At 45.3% G+C, this 21,455-nt stretch overlaps 1 protein-coding gene across 1 annotated transcript in view; it reads left to right on the top strand.

Annotated features, from left to right (window-relative positions):
* The window catches only part of CMTM4 (CKLF like MARVEL transmembrane domain containing 4), a 44,375-nt gene extending 23,610 nt beyond the window's left edge, over positions 1-20,765 (top strand). Inside the window, exons 2-4 of the mRNA XM_077288400.1 lie at positions 8,190-8,366; positions 11,023-11,121; positions 15,655-20,765. Of these exons, the coding sequence (XP_077144515.1) occupies positions 8,190-8,366; positions 11,023-11,121; positions 15,655-15,828 (450 nt within the window). The 3' untranslated portion in view covers positions 15,829-20,765. The remainder of the gene's footprint in view (positions 1-8,189; positions 8,367-11,022; positions 11,122-15,654) is intronic.
* The last annotated feature ends 690 nt before the right edge of the window (positions 20,766-21,455 follow it).

The raw sequence follows: 21,455 nt of genomic DNA, 5'->3' as shown, positions 1-21,455 counted from the left end.
TGATGCTGACAATTACGGAACAGAATAATTACACACTGATTATTGGGATGTATGATAATGACACTGAAATTTGGGGTTCTTCTCTTTCTGGCTGGATGTTCATCTATTTCTCATCATCCATTAGTGACAATAACCCTGAGTGAAGAATGAAGCTACATTGTATCTCGTTGTTTGTATCTCCCCATACTGGTTTAAGCATGGTGAATCTTCTGATTTTTCTTCTCCGTAGTTTATGCTCATCCTGGAGCTGGTCATGCAGATGATGTGATCATCTCCTCTTTGCACAAGGATAACAATTATCAACAATGTAAATGTAATTAATTTTTTTTGAGGTGTGATATTTATACGAGGTCGAGATCTATACTGTTCTGGAGTCCAGAAAATTATCTACTATAACAATTTCTTATATAATCTCTGCTTCAATCCTATCTGTCCATAATGCTTCCATCACCCATCTACATCATCTATCATCCATCCATCTTACGGAGCACAGTGCAGCTGTAGAGGACCTGACTGTTGTCTCTCGGGGCCCATTTCGTCCCTCTTTCTCCCTCATACATTTATACCAGTTTCTCTTTGCTTTTGCTGGCACTGCTGGGCATGAACACGACTGATGGAGATGATCTTGCTGAAGCTGCTTCACACCTCTTTCCTATTCTTCATATGCGCTGTGTTGTGCACACGCTGCAGCTGGCAATAAGAAATAGTCTGCAAGAGGGACATGCTGGAACTCTGATTAGCAAAGTGAGGAAATTGGCTATTGCTGCCAGATCCCCTAAAATTGATTCTATCTTGAAGAGACGTTATGGAAAAGGGGCAATTGTGGATTAAGCCACTCAGTGGGGCAGCACCTATTTAATGATTGAGCGATTGCTTGAGCTGAAACTGTTCCTTGTAGATATGGCCAAGCCTCAGGTAACACTACATGAAGGTCAATGGACACAGGTGGCTGAATTGAAGGAATTACTTCATCACCCATTTACAGTGACTAAAAAGTTACAAGCTGAGGATTTAACTCCTGGCATTTTTATTAAGGAGTGGAAGAACTTGTTGTTTTGCCTGTCCCAAAGAGGAGGTTTAATCGCAGATGGCATTCCTGCTACAATGAAACGGAGACACTGCTATTAGAAAATAAAATTCTTCTGGCAGCTGTTTATGTGGACCCGAGTCATCGTATATTGCTGGATGATTAACAGCTTACTAAAGGAAAAGAAGCTGTGATTGAGGTAGCAGTTAGGATGAGTGGGCTACAGGACGGCCAAGAGCAAGAGGGCTCTGGTCCTGCCAGTGCTGCTGCTGCTGCCGTTCCTTCATCCAGATGAGGAGTTTGATTTTGACAAGTATTTGGATGACATGGAGCAGGCAAAGCATTGCCACAGGGAAAAAGATTCCACTCCCATAGAAAACAGATTGACCATATTTCAGCAAAATTTTTCACTTTCTCTCAAAGAAGTAGAAGAGTTCAATCGTTCATCAAAACTGACTGTGCACAAGGCAATTCCTTTACACCCTGAAATTGTTAGAGATGTTGCCCATGTGGTTACCGCTTTGCCACCAACCCAAGTTACTGTAGAGAGGTTGTTCTCTAGCCTTAAAATATTTAGGGCAGATGTGAGATCATCTATGAAGGAGGATCTGATGGAGGCGATACTATTTCTCAGAACAAATTCATAGACTGCACAAATGTCATTCAGTACGTCTGTTTTTTTCCACTTACTGTATAGTGTATAATAAATTGTAAATATGCAAAAGTTTTTTGTTCTAAAGTTGTTTTCCAATAAATATATTTATGTTCTATCTAAGTGGCTTGATTATTGTATCATAATAATGATTAAAAGCCTGATGTTACCATTTTACCACAGTAAATTTATCACTTAAACATGAGCCACGTATGAGGGAGTCGGTGTCGTGGAAACTGAGGGGTCGGAGGTTTGGCTTACCGACTCCACAGCTCTGATTTTGTGTGACTGTGTGGGTTTCCTCCCATGTTCTGAAGACAGACCTGTAGGAGATATGACCCCTGATGGGTGCAGTGATGTCTGTAATGTGCTGTACAATCAATATGCTTATTTATTATGCTTCATAAGAACGGTCTCACTTTGCAGACATTATTGCCCAGTCAGGAATCACATCCTATCAGTATTTCTTTGGAAGTTGAGCTGCTCATACTCTGCTCCATTCATTGTCCATACAGTCCCATAGACAATGAATGCAGTGGAGGATAAGCCCGCGCATCTCTGCTCCATTCAAGAATGGATGGATCTAGTACACTTGTGCACCGAGCTCTGGAGACCGTGTCATGGAGATTATTAGGTGATGTTTTCTAGTACTTTGACATGTCAGAAATGTCCCAGAGTGAATGGCCGCCCTCGCCGGTCTCTTGTCTGAGAACACAGAGACTACAAGCCTTTTGTTCCCATCTCATAGATCAGTGCACAGCCTGCTGTTGCTGGTGGTTAAGCACCCATGGGGCAGCATGGTAACACTGTTACTTTCTTTTTGCTGTTGCTGTTTTCATTGGTTCAGCTCTGACCAAGAAAAATGAGAATCCTCCTCAGACACATCTCAGAAAATGAAATCAGTGACTATGAGGGAACCTGCTCTTCCTTTTCATGACCTGTCGGTGGGTACTGATAGGCATATTGATGACCTAGCGATCAGGTAATTCTGTGGTGGCTCAGTGGTTAGCTCAATTACCTTTCAATGCTTGGGACCTTAGTTCAGTTCTGGCTATGGCCTGAGTAATTCTACCTCTCAGTTGTGCTTTAGAAATTGCAAATGCACCTGCTCTAGTTTTCATGACCTGTCGGTGGAAACTGATAGACATATTGATGACCTAGCCATCAGGTTAGTCTCTAGCAGCACAGTGGTTAGCTCCATTACCTTTCAATGCTTGTGTGCTAAGTTCAATTCTGACTGAGGTCTGAGTGATTCTACCTCTCAGATGTACTTAAAAAATTGCAAATGGACCTGCTCTAGTTTTTCCTGATCTTCCCATTGGTGCTGGTGGTAAGATCAATGACTTTACCAAAGGTTATCTACCAAGCAGCATGGTAGCTCAATGGAAAGGACTGGTTGTTTGCAGCATTGGAGTCCAAGGTTCAAACCCCACCATGGGAAAATGCAAATGCACCTGCTCTAGTTTTCCTGATCTTTCTGGTGCTGCTAGTAATATCAATGAACTTTGTCAAAGGTTATTTTCCAAGCAGCATGGTAGCCCAGTGGAAAGGACTGGTGCTTTGCAGCATGTGAGTCCAGGGTTCTGATCCCACCATGGATGACATCTGCAAGGAGTCTGTATGTTTTCCCTGTGCTCAGATTGTCTGCCACCCATTCTCAAAAGACATACATGTAAGGGCCAGTGATGGAAGTGCTGTGGCTGATGATGTGTCCTCTGTGCAGCATCCAGGAGGGCTGCCTGCCTGTCCCCCCCCCCCCCCCCCTTTGGGCGATTATCCTGATTGGATCAATGTTCTGACACAATTAGCAACAAATTGATTTGTATATAAGCAGCTCAGCACAAGCTGTGAAAAGGACATTTTTGGACTTGGGAAAAATTTTCCCCATTCTCTCTATATCATTTCAATAAATTCTGATGTTCCTCCAATCCTCAGAAACACAGGATAGGAGCTGTAGACCCAGGTAACACCACAGCACGTCCATCACTGGCCCCTACCTGTATGTCATTAGAGCATGGGTGGCCACCCACCTGAGCACAGGGAGAACATACAAACTCCTTGCAGATGTCATCCATGGTGGGATTAGAACCGTGGACTCCAATGCTGCAGAGCATCAGTACTCTCCACTGGGCTACCGTGCTACTCGGATAATAACCGTTGGCAAAGTGATTGATATTACTACCAGCACCTATAGGAAGATCAGGAAAAACTAGAGCAGGTCCATTTGTAATTTCTAAAGTACAACTGAGAGGTAGAATTACTCAGACCTCAGTCACAATTGAACTAAGACAAGGGTCACCACTCCCTTATAAATGCAAGAAAAATAAGTCCCGGCACTCAAAAAGTTCCCTGTCTGACGAAGGTCAATGTAAAGACCGAAACGTTACAGCATAATTTTGGAACGTGTTGCTTCAATAAAGATACTTTTGTCTAAATAGTACCACTTTTTGAGTGCCGGGACTTATTTTTCTTACAATTGAACTAAGGACCCAAGCATTGCCAGGTAATTGATCTAACCACTGAACCACTGTGCTGCCTGAGAGTTTATTTCTGGCCAGATCATCAATAGGACTCTCAGCATTTATGGGATGGTCAGGAAAAACTAGAGCAGGTACCATTACAGTCACTGACTACAATTTCTGTGTCCACGGTCAGGTTTGCTTCAGGCTTTGGTCAGGATTTTATGCAGGTAAAATCCTGACCAAAACTGCACCTGAGGTCACTGGCAGGTCACCTGCGGTGTGCCTGCGTGTTTTGCTCATTGTAGCAACATGCTGCGTTCTGTAAAAACGCACCGCGCATGTGTTTTTGTGGGAAAAACACATGTGTTTTTTAAAGCACAGTGGAGACGGGATATCATTAAATCCCCTCCACTATGCTGTAACATCTGGACGCTGCGTCAAAAACGCGGCGTTTCCTGAAAGTGGACACATACCCTTAAATACACCTGAGAGGAGGAATCTCATTGTCCTCAGTCAGAGTTGAACACAGGACAGCAGCAGTGCTAACAACTGCGCCATCATGCTGCCTGAGTGCTAACCTCTGGGTAATTCATCTATATGACTCCCGGCACCTACGGGAAGGTCAGGAAAAACAGACATAGCTGCCCAACACATCTAACCAACCTGTTCATTGATTTCAATTTCTAAACTGAGGTGGAAAGGACTGAGCCATACATTGCCTATGTGTGAGGACATGCTGGGAGTTGTAGTTTCACAACAGCTGGTGAATCGAAGTTTTGGGGGTGACGGTCACCCGGCCACTGTCACTGACCCCCATGACGGGAAGTCGCTGTCTGCGCATTAAGCTATAGACATGTCTGCCCTTTAATTCCGCAGCAGCTGGAGGAGGAAAACCTCTGTTCCAGAAATAAATGGCTTGCGGTCTAATGAGGGGAAGAGCGGCCCAGACGGAGGAATGTGGAGCTCGCTCCCTGGTTTCCAGAAGCAACACAACAAACTTGGGCCGAATTCAGTCTCTGTGTCCTGGGCAGGGGCCGCAGATAGTCCACATCGTCCGGGCGCTGGACGGCCATGATGGTGGTGGGAATCAAAAGATTACTTCATGGGTTGGGAGTAAAGTCCCTGTCCCCTCTGAGAACCTGGCTGGATCCAGATGGGGAGCAGCTGTAAATGTGGCTTAACCCCCTGAGACCCCCAAATGTGGAGCTGCTGGCGATCACCTGATCACTAATGGGGGATTCTTGTCTCCGATGTCCACCTGACAGGTTTAGCCCAGTGTGTTATGTCTTGTGTCTGGGAAGGTGCTGCGAGACCCCACGGGACAACCCTTGGAGGAGAGTGGCAGCTGATGTAAGGAATCTCACGGCTTGTGGAAAAATGCTATGCAAATGAGCTCTCCTCCACAAGGGAGAAATCTGTCTTGTTACCTATTGGACAAAGCTTCATCCATCACCCAATTTTAAAGGGGGCTAAGGGCCACAGCATTAAATACATAAAAAAAGATTCATGTGTTATTTTTGTGAAATCCACCACCACACTTAATGATCCTAATTATGCAGCAGCCCTCTTGGAGAGTCTTTTATTAAATCGTTGACAAAGTCCCAGGTTTGTAATTGCAAATATAGAAAATATACAAATCCAAGTAATAAAATGTCTCACTGAGATTGCTGTATACACAGCACATAGGGTATGCTGAGACGGCTGTATATACAGCACATAGGGTACGCTGAGACTGCTGTATATACAGCACATAGGGTACGCTGAGACTGCTGTATATACAGCACATAGGGTACGCTGAGACTGCTGTATACACCGCACATAGGGTACGCTGAGACTTGTATATACAGCACATAGGGTACGCCGAGACTGCTGTATACACAGCACATAGGGTACTCTGAGACTGCTGTTTACACAGCACATAGGGTACACTGAGACTGCTGTATACACAGCACATAGGGTACGCTGAGACTGCTGTATACACAGCACATAAGGTACGCTGAGACTGCTGTATATACAGCACATAGGGTACGCTGAGACTGCTGTATATACAGCACATAGGGTATGCTGAGACTGCAGTATACACAGCACATAGGGTACGCTGAGGCTCTGGTGCGTACACGTTGCATAGGGGATGCAGAGGCTCTGCTGCATACACGTTGTGTAGAGGGAAGCCTGTGGATCGGTTAATGTCCTTAGTTGTGTTGGCAGGCTCGTTAATGCATGCAATGCGTGACCACCACTAAAAACCCAAAGCTGTGACTTGCTTCTGACCGTTCTGCAATGTGGTTGTCAGGACTAGTTGGCTGGGAATTGATAGTTTATCTACTTACAAAAAGGTGTCTCTTAGAGCTCTTAAAGGAGCTGCATAACATGTTTTTCCCTTGAAACAGCACCAATCTAGTCCATATCTGGTATTGCAGCTCTGCAATAGTCATTTCCATGTATCCTAATTTTCTATCCTGTGATCCTTTATTAAGAAAATGCTCCGAGTCTAGGGACTCATTATGTATGAATCCTTTGTATATCTTGGAGACATAGCTTCTCGGGAAGTAGAACCCCTGTATTCCAGCTCCCCAGATGAGTTTATATTGGCATCGAGTGAGACTCCTTATTTAACCTTCTAAGTCTAAAAAAGACGACGTGCTGTGAATCGCGTTAAAGGCAAAAGTACAATCAATATCTGCATCATACTGGGATACATCGCTGGTTAGATGCCTGTCACGGGATGTATCTAAGCTGCAGATGATAGGATGCTCTTGTTAGGACATGGTGGTAGCCCTATGTGTAGAGTGAGCAGACCTGACAAAAAAAAAAAAAAAGAATCCATGTCCCGAGGTGATTCTCAAGATAAGAAGCATGTACCCTTTATGTGCCAGAGTCCTTGTTCAACTACACTTGTGCTGCGTTCTCAGAGGCGTAATGTATAGCTCTGGACATTGTAATGATTCTTTTTATTGTTTTTCCTGTTTAAAATTTCAATAAATATATTTACTGAAAAAAAATAAAAATCTGACCTGTCTATTTCTTGTATCTTCTTCCTATGGAGAATATTTTATCTTTTGAAAAATCTGATTCCAATCAGAAGTGACATTTTGGCTTCTTGCGGCCACCACTAGAGGGAGCTCACTGCTTGCCGTATACATTGCTCTCCATAGTAAAGCTCCCTCTAGTGGTGGCAGCCAGAATGTTGTTTGTTAATCCAGTGCAGGGGATTTGGAGCTCTGTAAACCATTTTATATTAAGGAGGAATTCCCAGAATCCAAAAAGATCCCTTTTGGGAATACCCCTATTAAGAAATGAATATGCATGATACTTATGCATTGATCCCTACTTGGAAAAATAAATGGCATTTGTCAGTGTGGATCAGAGGTCCCTACTGGAGGAAGGGAAGGACGTTGGGTCCCTGCATCAGAGAAGACGGGTTAGAAATGTTCTCTGAGAGCCGCTGAGGTCTGCAGCGTGTGGTCTATTAATTATCCGAGGAGGAAGGAAACCCGTAATTATGTTCCCAGATTCTTCACATTGGTTTCCTTGAGAACGGCTCCCTGGTGGTGCTCGTGGCCCTGCAAGGCTGGAGGTACCGGGGACGGAGCTGATCATGTATTCAGAAGAGGAAAATTGTTACAATCTTGCATGCTGGGAGTTGTAGTTCGCTCCTCTAATTCCCATGTTTCGCCTCCTCAGTCACCCGGACAGCGTTTCGCTGTACTTTACGCCTGATTTCATGCTGCTCCCTGTTTAGCGGGCTCGTTGGTGGATGGTGGGTGGGGAGTCTGTGGATTTAATCCTTTCTGACACTCCATAAGGGGAGATATTAACTTCTCGCTTCCGTCATCGGAGACCCTTTAATGCTTTGTGATGGGGAAAGTCTCGCTATCTATTATTTATAGCCAGCGCAAAGGTGGATGGTTTCTACTGTTGCATCCATATTTTATTTTTCTGATACGTGGAGGTGGTCCACGTAATCTCAGACATATGACATTTTATTGACTGGTTCTAGGGATGGTGACCACACTAATTTGCCTCCTCTGTTTTTTTGCCGCCCTAGGTCCTGGCTCTCCTTGCTTTCATCTGCATTGAGACGATCATGGAGTGCTCGCCGTGCGAAGGCTTGTATTTCTTCGAGTTTGTCAGCTGCAGCGCCTTTGTGGTGACCGGCGTGCTGCTGCTCATGTTCAGCCTGTCCCTACATGAACGAGTCCCTCACATCAACTGGATCCTGACGGTGAGTCCTCGGCAAAACCCAAAGGTCAATTCCTTCTTCTGTGCAACTTCTCTCCCGCGTCCCACCGCCGATCCGATCCTTTAGATAGGGGATAACTTCCAACACCTTATAACCCACCCAAAGGATCGATGGGACCCCCACGGGCCGTCACCTGATGACGCAGGCGGTCGGGGGTTCTGCTTTAGAGAAGTAAAATGTCCTCAAAAACCGTGAACTTGTTGACTCGGCGCTCCGTGCTGAATCCCTCTGTGCTGTGGGCCCAGATGTTGCACAGGACATCGGTGGGTTGCCGTCTCAGAAATCTGTTGCCTTTGATTCTCATTGTCTGTGCCTGTGATGTGGGCTGCGTTCGGATTCCTGCTCTGAGGCATCTGTGAAGTATTCCTGTCCCCTGTGGAAGGATATGGCTTCTTGGGGTGCGCACACATGGACCCCCTTCTCTCTCCCCGGTGTCCTGTTCTTCCGCATGTCATTGTGCGCCTCCCCGTAATCTGGCGCTTTGCGGCGGCCCTGTGGGATTTATTGTCCCGGCCCATTAATGAATATAATGGAAGGCATGTGTCTGCTTCCTGTCGGGGCCTCTCCCGCAGATAACTTAACCCAGGAGCTCGCAGTGAGGGCTGGCAACAGGCGCAGGGCGTTTAATGGCGTGTGAAAAGGATTTGCTTGTGCAATAAGTTTTCCCAGCCGCCCTATCACTCCATGCTGCTCGTTCATACGGAAGCCATATTACCGCCATATAGTCCTATAGAAGGCAATGGACCCCACTGCCCGCAAGGAATCGCCCCACACAAGTAGAATTGTCAAAGGGTTAACATCGTTAGCATAATCTTTTTCTCCTATACCATTAGTGAGGGTGATCAACAAAAAAGGTGTAAAACAGTGCAGTCTCACTAATATGGATATGAATGGACCCAAAGGGGGGTAAGATTTCTTACAATCAACAGAAAAGGTGTTTGCAAGAAATCTTACACCCCTTTGGGTCCATTCATATCCATGTTAGTGAGACTGCACTGTTTTCCGAACTCGGGAATTAAAAAAAAATTAAAAAATCTCCAGGTAGTGCCAAAGGGGTCTCCATAGAGTTTGTAAATCAAGGAAAAATTCAAGATTAAAGTCTCACGTGATCACATCAGAAGAGTCTAATCTTTCATCCTGCCTTGTTTTTCTGGAACAAGGCAGGTTAGAGAATTCCGACCCCTTTGGCATGGCACAGAGATGTCACTTGGGTTCAGTAAGCTAACTCAAACTGTTGAGTAACAATAAAAAAAAAAAATAGAATAAATGCCTCTCTTTCCTGTTGAAATCATTCATTTATTTTTTTATTTTTGCCAAAAAGAGAAATCTCCGCACAGTGCCAAAGGGGGTTTGAGCTCTCTGTATAGAGCCGAGGCAGAATCCAAGGTGTACATGTCATTTGATCTCATACAGAGGCCGTTCTGGAAATGAGGCAGGATCCAAGATCAAAGGGGAAGCTCCTATCCCTTTGACACTGCTCAGAGATTTCACCTAGGCTAGAATTGCTTATTTTAAGGGTATGTTTCCACGGTCAGGAAACGCTGCTTTTTTGACGCTGCGCAGAGCTGCAGCGTCAAACAAGCAGCGTCCAGATGTTCCAGCATAGTGGAGGGGATTTTATGAAATCCTGTCTCCACTCTGCGTGGAAACCCGCACGCGGCGGCCCTGCGACTCCGGACATGCTGCGCATCTTTTCAGATCGCAGCATGTCCGTGCTACCTGCGGCGACGCTGCGTCCCCGCAAGGCATATCACAGGGCCCTATGGCGAGGGGTGCGATGATCCCGGATGTGTACTGTACACATCCGGCACCATCGCGTCCCAGAAAGGGGGCGGGGCTTAGCGCCGAGCGGCGATACCGCCGCCCCTCCGGACCGTGGAGCCATACCCTAAAGGTATGTTTCCACGGTCAGGAAACGCTGCTTGTTTGACGCTGCGCAGAGCTGCAGCGTCAAACACGCAGCGTCCAGATGTTCCAGCATAGTGGAGGGGATTTTATGAAATTCCGTGTCCACTATGCGTGGAAACCCGCACGCGGCGGCCCTGCGACTCCGGACATGCTGCGCGTCTTTTCAGATCGCAGCATGTCCGTACACCTTGCGGGGACGCAGCGTCCCCGCAAGGCATATCACAGGGCCCTATGGGAGCGAGCGATCATCCCGGATGTGAAGAGTTAACACATCCGGCATGATCGCGTCCCAGAAAGGGGGCGGGGCTTAGCGCCGAGCGGCTTCGCCGCTGCGGCGATACCGCCGGCCATCCTGACAGTGGAAACATACCCTTAGGAAGTCTCCGTGCAGTGCCAAAGGGTTTATGATGCCTATACAGTCCTATTCTGCAAATAGGTGGCGGTCCAAGATCAGACGTCACCATTTACCCGTGGCACCTTGGACTTGGATCTATAGAAAAATGGACCCCAAGGTGACATTTTAAAAAAACGGGTGACAACTGAGCGCTGGGGATTGCTGCGTCTGCAATTTCCTGATTGCTGACTTCAGTATTTGCATCTTGACCACTGAGAGGACACATGTCGGCCGCCGGCACCCTCCCCGCTGCCACGTTTGCCCACGTGTTGCTCGCTTTGCTTCTCTTCTCGCTTTCATTGTGTCTCGTGTGTGTTTTTTTTCCCTGTTTTTCAGGATCTGGTGAACACTGGGCTGAGCGCTCTGTTTTTCTTCATTGCCTCTGTAATTTTGGCATCGCTGAACCACAAATCTGGGGCGGAAATTTCTGCAGCGGTAAGAAGAAAAAAAAAAAATTGCTTTTCTGAAGTTTTTTTTTTCCATTAAAAAGACAAAAAGGAATGTGGTTTAACCCCCTCCTGATCGAAATGACAGTATTGAGGTTTTCTCAACTTTTTGGCAACCAATCACACTCTGGGGCATGCAGCGTAGGCTCTGGTCATTTCAGTGACCCCTTAAGTCCACCCACCCTGCAATCTAAGAACGCAAATGACAAATTAATCAGAGAGCTGGTAATTGTAATAGGAGCCGTCACTGATGAGTTTGGTATGTTAAGAGTTAACTTGGCTCTGGGAGTATTCTGTTACTTGAGGACAGATGTGTAGCTTGTGGTGGTCTCTAGCTCCACCTGGTGGCCGTGTGAGTAATGATTCCTTACATGCAGATGTAGCTGAGCTCAACTGGTAATTATTTTTTTTTTTAAGGATTTTCCAAAATGTTTAAAAGTTTATATTTAATGTTTTAAAGTATATATGTAGACTTAACCAGCATAGTCAGCTCCTATATAAAACTTAACTTTTAACCCCTTCATGACCTTGGGATTTTTCATTTTTCCGTGTTCGTTTTTCACTCCCCTCCTTCCCAGAGCCATAACTTTTTTATTTTTCCGTCAATTTGGCCATGTGAGGGCTTATTTTTTGCGGGACGAGTTGTACTTTTGAACAACATCATTGGTTTTACCATGTCGTGTACTAGAAAACGGGAAAAAAATTCCAAGTGCGGTGAAATTGCAAAAAAAGTGCAATCCCACACTTGTTTTTTGCTTGGCTTTTTTGCTAGGTTCACTAAATGATAAAACTGACCTGCCATTATGATTCTCCAGGTCACTACGAGTTCACAGACACCTAACATGACTAGGTTATTTTTTATCTAACTGGTGAAAAAAGATTCCAAACTTTGCTAAAAAAAAATAAAAAAAATTGCGCCCTTTTCCGATACTCGTAGCGTCTCCATTTTTCATGATCTGGGGTCGGTTGAGGGCTTATTTTTTGCGTGCCGGGCTGGCGTTTTTAATGATAGCATTTTGGTGCAGATACATTCTTTTGATCGCCCGTTATTGCATTTTAATGCAATGTCATGGCGACCAAAAAAACGTAATTCTGGCGTTTCGAATTTTTTTCCCGCTACGCCGTTTAGCGATCAAGTTAATGCTTTTTTTTAATTGATAGATCGGGCGATTCTGAACGCGGCGATACCAAATATGTGTAGATTTGATTTTTTTTTTTTATTGATTTATTTTGAATGGGGCGAAAGGGGGGTGATTTAAACTTTTATATTTTTTTTATTTTTTTCACATTTTTTTCAACTTTTTTTTTTAACTTTTGCCATGCTTCTATAGCCTCCATAGGAGGCTAGAAGCTGGCACAACGCGATCGCCTCTGCTACATAGCAGCGATCTCATGTTCGCTGCTATACAGCAGAAATGCAGGTGTGCTGTGAGCGCCGACCACAGGGTGGCGCTCACAGCTACCGGCGAACAGTAACCATAGAGGTCTCAAGGACCTCCATGGTTACTATTCTGAAGCATCGCCGACCTCCGATCATGTGACGGGGGTCGGCGATGCGCTCATATCCGGCCGCCCGGCCGAATGCGGTAGTTAAATGCCGCTGTCAGCGTTTGACAGCGGCATTTAACTAGTTAATAGCGGCGGGTGAATCGCGATTTCACCCGCCGCTATTGCGGGCACATGTCAGCTGTTCAAAACAGCTGACATGTCCCGGCTTTGGTGCGGGCTCACTGCGGAGCTGACCTCGGACGTACTATCCCGTCCGAGGTCAGTAAGGGGTTAATCTATACAATATTTAAAAGACAATTGGCAACAAAAATAAAGTGCTCATAAACACCAGTGCACGTAATAAAATGGTACAGTCTCACCCAGTTTTTGATTCCTGGTTTTCCAAGGTTGGACCCGGATTATTGAGACTGAAATACCAAGAGAACAAGGAAGGGGGGAGAATTCTCGGGGTCTGACTTCCCTGTCGTGCCCACTGTAAGGAGACTCCCGCCCTAACAAGGGCAGTCCCCAAGTGTAAATCTACTTCATGGTGGCAATGATAAATAAAGCCTCCCTGGGTAATATGTGTTATTCTTCCCAACGCGTTTCCTCCCCTGTTCAGGGTTTTTTCAAAAGATAGAGGTACTTAGTGTGCCCCCATCCTTTGTTTTACTGATACAGATATCTAGGAATGGTAGATTCTGTGTCTCGATCACATAGGTGAAACGAAGACCAATTTCGTTAACATTAAGGACAGCCACAAATGAATCGAACATGTCCTTCGTACCTCTCCAAAGGATGAAAACGTCATCAATAAATCTTACCCAAAGATCTATGGATCTGGTGAATTTACTCAATAGTTCTGAGAAGACCACTGTATCCCCCCACCAGCCCAGGAACAAATTTGCGTAACTTGGTGCAGATGGATTACCCATCGCGGTTCCCCTGAGCTGGTGGTAGGTCTTCCCGTCAAATGTAAAGAAATTGTTTCTTGAGAGAAAATTCCAAGAGTTCTACCACGAACCTGTTGTGTTTTCAACCTGGCACCCTCTAGACCCTAAGAAATGTTTCACCCCCTTTATCCCACAGTCATGGGGTATGGAGGAATATAGTGTTTCTACATCAATGCTTGCTAGCATAGTTTTTGTCAATTGGTATTCCTTCCAGTTTGTGGAGAAGGTCCGTTGTGTCTCTAATAAATGAGGGCAACGTGCTCACAAAAGGTTTTAGAATGTGATCAACATATATTACTACAGATACTTCCTATGCCAGAAACAATTGGTCTTCCTTTGAGGGGGGTATACCCTTTGTGCACTTTCGGTAGGCTATAAAAAGTGGACATGACCGGGTACTGAGGGAGAAGAAAGTCAAACTCCTCCTGACTGATTAACTGGAGGGTTTTAGCTTTTAGTAACAATTTTGCGAGAGCATTAGTACACATCGGTATGGGATTATCTCTGATCACTTTGTATGTCAAGGTATCCTTCAATAGGGAAAAACACATATCTTTATACTGTTTTACATCCATTACAACAATATTCCCCCCCTTGTCTGAGGGTTTAATTATTATGGAGGTATCCTTTTTAAGATTACGTAATACCTTCATCTGTTCTTTCGAGAGGTTATATGGTGTTTTCCCTATATCCTTGATATCCCTGGTGACCAGATTGAGGAAAACATCAATGGCAGACACATCTCCTCCATTCGGAGGCATTTTTGTACTTGGATTCCTCAAAGGAGTAAATGGGCCTAAACCCACTGATGTTGGTATTGTCTCATCTAGATCAGCCAGACACCGTACATCCGGTAGTATTTCAGGGGGGATATTAAACTCTCGACATGTTTTGTGATCCTTCTCTTTGAAGAATTTGTGCCACCTCAACTTTCTTACAAATAGATTTATGTCTTTTATTACATCAAAAGTTACCATGTCAGTCGTAGGCACAAATGACAACCCCTTACTTAAAACTGTCATTTCTATGTCCGTAATTGGTCTCTGTGATAGATTGATTATTTCTAAATCTGGTAAGGCTGGTAATTGTGGTGCGCAGACGCGACATATGATTTAGCTGTGGGATTATAATAAAAGAAACTGTAGGAGTGACACAAACTAAAGGTTACGTATCGCTCTTAGCATTATCAAATCCTCCTAAGGGTAATGGGGTACTTTGGAATTAAAATCCGTGCCCACCCCAAAGAGGAAGTGATGAAAGACGCTGAAGCACCTTAAGGTACCGCCCACCACCCTATATAATGGCCACAGGCTTTAAGCGCTGAGAGAGATTGTGTACCCTCAGATAGAGGCACCCATCACATAGAGAGGTCTGACACTGCAGGAGACTTTAAGGAACCTGGATTACTTCCCCTGACGAACCCCCTGAACAGGGGAGGAAACGCGTTGGGAAGAATAACACATATTACCCAGGGAGGCTATATTTATCATGGGCACCTTGAAGTATATTCACACTTGGGTATTGCCCTTGTTAGGGCGGGAGTCTCCTTACAGTGGGCACGACAGGGAAGTCAGACCCCGAGAATTCTTCCCCCCCCCCCCCCCCCCCCCCCTTGTTCTCTCGGTATTTCGGTCTCACTAATCTGGGTCCAACCTTGGAAAACCAGGAATCAACAACTGGGTGAGACTGTACCATTTTATTACGTGCACTGGTGTTCATGAGCACTTTATTTTTGTTGCCAATTGTCTTTTAAATATTGTATAGATTAAAAGTTAAGTTTTATATAGGAGCTGACTATGCTGGTTAAGTCTACAGTGCTAGCCACCGTGCTGCCGAGACGTCGCTGATTATTATTATTATTACGGCCCCGTCTCGGCTACAAAGATCGTCTCTATATAATATATCATTTGTTTAGCTTTATGTGAAAATAGTGTAATACTTCATTTCACCATCGGGGGCAGTGCAGAGAAATTGAACGCTTGCTGTTGGGATGCACCACTGATCGCTAGGTTTTTTTTTGATAAAGTGACTCATTACTCCAGCGTTTTACATCTTTGTTGTTGTTTTTTTTTTTTTTGCAGGTTTTCGGCTTCTTGGCCACTATCTCCTATTCCGCAAACACCTACTTGGCGTTTAGGAAATGGAAATTCGGCAGCAGATCCCAGAACATGCGTCAGTCCAGCGACTACATGAGGGCACGCAGCGAGTCGCGGGATGTAGACTGCCGTCCCGAGATTCAGCGTTTGGATGCATAACCTGTCGGGGGACCTGATCGGTAGAGGGGCTTCAGTCCTGAGTGTTTCCTTCCCCCCGGCAGCAGGACTACTTTTGTGAAGATGTGTTTTGGGAACAAAGATTTTTTTGGGGATCACATTCCCGTCTTAATGTTTAGAAAGGCAGGTGGGTGGCAACATTCCCGAGAAGCCGACGTTGTGGATCCTGCCATGGACGGTGCTGACATGGACCAAAAACCTGGGACCAGACGACGGATCTCCAGGGACGGTGATGACCTTGGTCGTGGCACGTACCTTTCTTCTTCCCTCTCTGACAGATGATTAGATTTTTTTCTGTCTTGCATCTTTTAATTAGATCACTTTTTAATCCTGCGAATTATAATTAGGGTCTTTTTTTTTTAGCGAATTATTAATTGCATTCATTCCGGAGGAGAATAAGTCTGAAGCCGCAGAAGGCCACTGAAAAATGGTGAAAAAAAAAAAATGAAGGTTTTTAATATTTAGCTTAACTAATTCCTCAGATGATTGAAGGAAACTAAAGGATGTGAAAAAAAATATATAATTCATGTTTTCAAGTTAATGGGACTTAAATGCAAAGAAGAGAAACTTTTCTGCATGTGTCCCCATGACAAAACTTCCTGGAGGTTCCATCTCATAGGGACATCATATATTTACGCGTTAAAAAAAAAAAAGGTAAAAGGCTTCTGCTTGGCTAGAGGCTAGCCCCAGTGGCTCCTGCTTGGCTAGATGCTAACTCCGGTGGCTCTTGCTTGCTAGAGGCTAGCCCCGGTGGCTCCTGCTTGGCTAGAGGCTAGCCCCAATGGCTCCTGCTTGGCTAGAGGCTAGCCCCACTGGATCCTGCTTGGCTAGAGGCTAGCTCCGGTGACTCCTGCTTGGATAGGCGCTAGCCCCAGTGGCTCTTGCTTGGCTAGATGCTAACTCCGGTGGCTCTTGCTTGCTAGAGGCTAGCCTCGGTGGCTCCTGCTTGGCTAGAGGCTAGCCCCAATGGCCCCTGCTTGGCTAGAGGCTAGCCCCAGTGGTTCCTGCTTGGCTGGAGGCTAGCCCCAGTGGCTCCTGCTTGGCTGGAGGCTAGCCCCAGTGGCTCCTGCTTGGTTAGAGGCTAGCCCCAGTGGCTCCTGCTTGGCTAGAGGCTAGCCCCACTGGCTTTTTATTGGCTAGAGGCTAGCCCCAGTGTTTTTTTTATTGGCTAGAGGCTAGCCCCAGTGGCTCCTGCTTGGTTAGAGGCTAGTCCTGGTGGCTCCTGCTTGGCTAGAGGATATCCCCAGTGGCTCCTGCTTGGCTAGAGGCTAGGCCCAGTGGCTTCTGCTTGGCTAGGGGCTAGCCCCAGTGGCTCCTGCTTGGCTAGAGGCTAGCTCCAGTGGCTTTTTATTGGCTAGAGGCTAACGAAACAGGAGGTGTTATCATGGGGACATGTGAACCTTAATTTGAAGCAAGAATGAAAGGTTAATTTCTTAAAGGGAGTTTTCTCAACTTTTTGTATTTACAAGCACTTTGCAATTTTACCTATTTCAGAACAGAAATATATTTAAATTTTAAGTCGTTGCCTAGGTTACCGGCCACAAGACAGTATTATCGGTGGTGGTCGGTTACCTAGGCAAGGAGCATGCACTTGCAAACGCTGGCTCTGCTTCCGACAGCGGTGTAATCATACCGCCTGCAATCTTCAGGAGTACACCGCTCCCCCTCGGCAGGAAGAGAAAGCGTTACGTTCCTGAAGAAGGAAGATTGGATGACCTCCTTTTAATTTTTTAATTCGCACTCTGTGGGGGTTTAATTATTTTCCTGGTGATGCTTTACATGGCCTGTATTTTTCTCTTTTGTTCGCCGTCTTTTGTATTCATATCAGTAACGTGGCGATCACAGCAAGGTGACGCTGCTATACTTATGCAATATTACACTAGGGACTGACAACTACGGCTTTTATTTTATTAAGCAATATTTTAACACTATTTATCTCCTTAAAGGGAATTTACCATAATCTGAAGGATCAATAACCGACCCCCCCCCCCCCCCCCCCAAAAAAAAAAAAAAAAAAGAAAGAAGTTAAAAAAAAGTCCTTAGGAATGAAGGGTTAATATACTGCCTCATCGTAGGTTTGTTCAAAATGAAGTATCTGATTATAATCTGGTTTTGTGTAGGAAATGTAATTTATTAACTTTCTTTTTTACAGGTTATTAAGCTGTAATTGTGTAAACATAATCATAAAAAGGCAAATAGTCAGTTCACGCTCCTTTAAAGGGATTGTCCTATTAAAGGCCCCCCTAAGCATCAGAGACCCCCTTGTATGGAGGCCCCCTGACTCTCCATTGATGGATATGATGTAAAGGATCTAGTTGGTGAGTGTTTTGCAGGTTGGCGGCGTGTTTGCATGGGCTGACGGTTGGGAACGAGGGTCTCTATGATTGTTCGTCAGCCTGGGGAATGAGAAATTTAGGACGACCACGTTCTGTAGGTTACAATCTATAGATGAGCCCAAGCAGGGAACTGATAAAGTAAAGCAGACATGGCCGCCCCTTTAATATAGGGTCTGCCAGTGATGTGAAAGCCTGCGGGGGAAAATATATGGCCAGATGCTGAAGTAGAAGGTGGTTGACTTCACCCTTTCCCAACCGTCCCTGGCGACTTCTTGATGGTCATGGCTGAGGCATTGACTATGCATAGACCTCCATCTCTGGTCGACTACCTGACCGAAACGCGTGGGAGTTCTTCTATGGGGCTTGTACAGTAGGCCAAGGCTTTCACTATGCATAGATATGCCCACAGCCTCACTCCACATAGACCTCTGTGGTCCCGGTGTCTCCAGGACAGGTCTACTCGCTGGCTGAAACGCGTGGGAGTTCTTCTATGGGGCTTGTACAGTAGGCCGAGGCTTTCACTATGCATAGATATGCCCACAGCCTCACTCCACATAGACCTCTGTGGTCCTGGTGTCTCCAGGACTGGTCTACTCGCTGGCTGAAACGCGTGGAGAGTCTTAGGAGCTGAGGATCGGGACACTTGTACACTTTTCCATTATCTGGACATTCCGTTATGACCGTATTTGCTTCCTGTACTCGTAGCTTTTCCACAGTCTTCCATGCACTTTATCCCACCATCTCGAAACACAAAAATACATTCTTGTATAAGGCAGAAGGTGACAATGAGGAGGGGTCCGTGGATTCAGGCTCCACTACATTATTTTTCTCTTTCCTCCTGCTTCAAGTTTTAAAAAAATAAAAATAAAACGCCTTAGGTCCAATACGTAAGTGCGGGTCACAAAAAAAATCCAAAAACGGAGTTTCCTAAAGTAGTTTCCACACTAGAAAAACCCAAAGTTTTCCTTTTTCTCTAAACTAGAGGGACCAGGACTCTGAGATGACATTTCCTGGTGTAGAATTCAAAAGGAACAGTCCAACCGCACCCTACAATCACATTGTCTCTATGGACATCAGGGCGCACGTCCTTACCAGGGGGTCCATCCCGGATAAAACGTCCACAACCAAACTGAAGAAAAGGACAGCGCCACACCGGACAGTGAAAAAAGTAGCTCACATTTTATTCTGCCTCCTGCGGCAACGTTTCGGTCCGAAGACAAATGCCTCCTGCTTGACAAAGGTATTCGGACCGAAATGTTGCCGCAGGAGGCAGAATAAAATGTGAGCTGCTTTTTTCACTGTCCGGTGTGGCGCTGTCCTTTTCTTCAGTTTGGTTATTTCCTGGTGTAGGTCGTGGCCAAAGGTGCCGAGTAACCCCAGCCTTACGGTTTTGGGACGTTCAGTGAATGCGATAGGACCAAATATTTACTGCTTAAACTTTATATAAAAGTTTTATTTCTTCCTCTATAAGGCAATAACGGCTGCGGTGATAATGACGGTGGACCATTTTATATGGGACGTCTTCTACAGAGGTACTGGTCCTCCTGGTGTAGATCCGGAGGCTTACAGGCAATGTTTCTCGAGTAAAGTCTGCAAAAAGTTTCTGCCCAACCCATTAAAGAGTCTTAAAATGTCTATTGGCCAAAACAGGCCCCCCATCTGCGTAAAGTCTAAATCCACCGTGAACGTACCCTCTTATTGAGGGTGGAATTTGTGACTGGTCCCCGGAGTTCGTCCAGGAGTCTGCAGGCGGATAAGCCTCATAGAAACCGTGGTAGGCAGTCACATACCCATTCATTATAATCTGAGCTTCCTAGTCGAGGGGCGCAGCGCTTACAAGCTCTTTGCTATAGAGCCTGAAAGTGCTGCTCTGAAGCTGTACGTACTGCCCCATCTGGCCTGCTTCCATATCCGTGCGACCCCCCTAAAGCTAGAAGCATCAGAGAGCGCTCAGCTATGCCACCGGTTCAAACCGTCACTCATTGGGAGCACACCGTCACTCCAGCAAACAGGAAGCCAGGTGAGCAGTGCGCTCTTACTGCCTGTAATAATGGTCACTCACATCCGTGTAGTTCATTAAATGGACCTTTATAATTTAGAGTAAAATCTTTTTGTGCATAACTGTGACGCTTCTTGAAGTTGTGACATCTTTGGTGTAAATCCAGTTGTTTCATTGTAATTTTTCACATCAAACACAAAACTTTCCATCCAAACACAGAAAAGAACGGCGCCCCCTATCGGCCAGCTGCATCCCGTGTATAATAAGAGCGACACACGAGCATTTTCCATGGTGCTTATATATCATATTTTGTAATCTAGGTTTTTGTACAACGGTACGTGTCTCTTGGATGTAACCATTACGCTTTGTGTACGCCTTTGCTATTTTTTTTTCTATTCTCCATTTTTTTTTGTTTTGGCGAATCCGTCTCACCTCGTGTGCCTTTTGCGTATCGATGTGCACTTGTCAATCATCCGATACTTGTGTATTATTGTAAGACTGGATGCGTGTTCCTTTTCTCGTGTGCTGGTACAATATGGAGATTGGAGTTTCTTTTTGTAACGTGTAATAAAAGATCAAACACATGTTTTTTTGTTTTCTCTTCTTCCACCCCCTCCCCACCAGCTTACCCAGGGCATGCTTGGTGTAGTAGTTTTCAACTGTTTCCGTTAGTTTCAATCAAATAGTGCAATACCTAATGTATCCTGCGGAGGCACTGCAGGGACATCCACAGCTCACAGACGATTTCTGGGTCCTAGAGCCTGACATTCGCCATCTGATTTTCAGTCGTATTTAACGGGTATCTGTTAAATTGTGAGCGTTTTTTTATTGTACAAAGTTACTCAAGTGCAAATATAATAATTTCCTGTACAATGGCAGTAAGTATAAAGTTTTCGGCTCTAATAAGGTTTGCTGATATGTCACATGTCATGTTTGCAGCACGATCTTTCACAAAACGATAGTACAGAGCGTGCTGTGCAGGTCGCCCCCTTCACTACAACCCAGAGAAGCGTTCCTGTAGGGTCAGTTTTACGGTCTGACTGATGTACGGACCTGCCCAGGGGCTCCTGATAGGCATGTGCACTCAGGGTTAGCTCTGGAGACCTATGTTCCATAATCGGACCATAAAACCGGCCTCAGACTTGGACCGCCTGCCATTTTAGATCATCAAGAGGTTTTCTGGTTTAGTTCACATGAAAAAAATGAATTCCCAGTATTATGGCTTTTATATGGCTTTCTGAATGAGTCTATACTTGTACTGTAAAGAATCCTGC

Source organism: Ranitomeya variabilis, chromosome 2 (assembly GCF_051348905.1).
Source record: "Ranitomeya variabilis isolate aRanVar5 chromosome 2, aRanVar5.hap1, whole genome shotgun sequence".
Classification (NCBI taxonomy): Eukaryota; Metazoa; Chordata; class Amphibia; order Anura; family Dendrobatidae; genus Ranitomeya; species Ranitomeya variabilis.
This window is presented reverse-complemented; position numbering and strand designations above follow the sequence as displayed.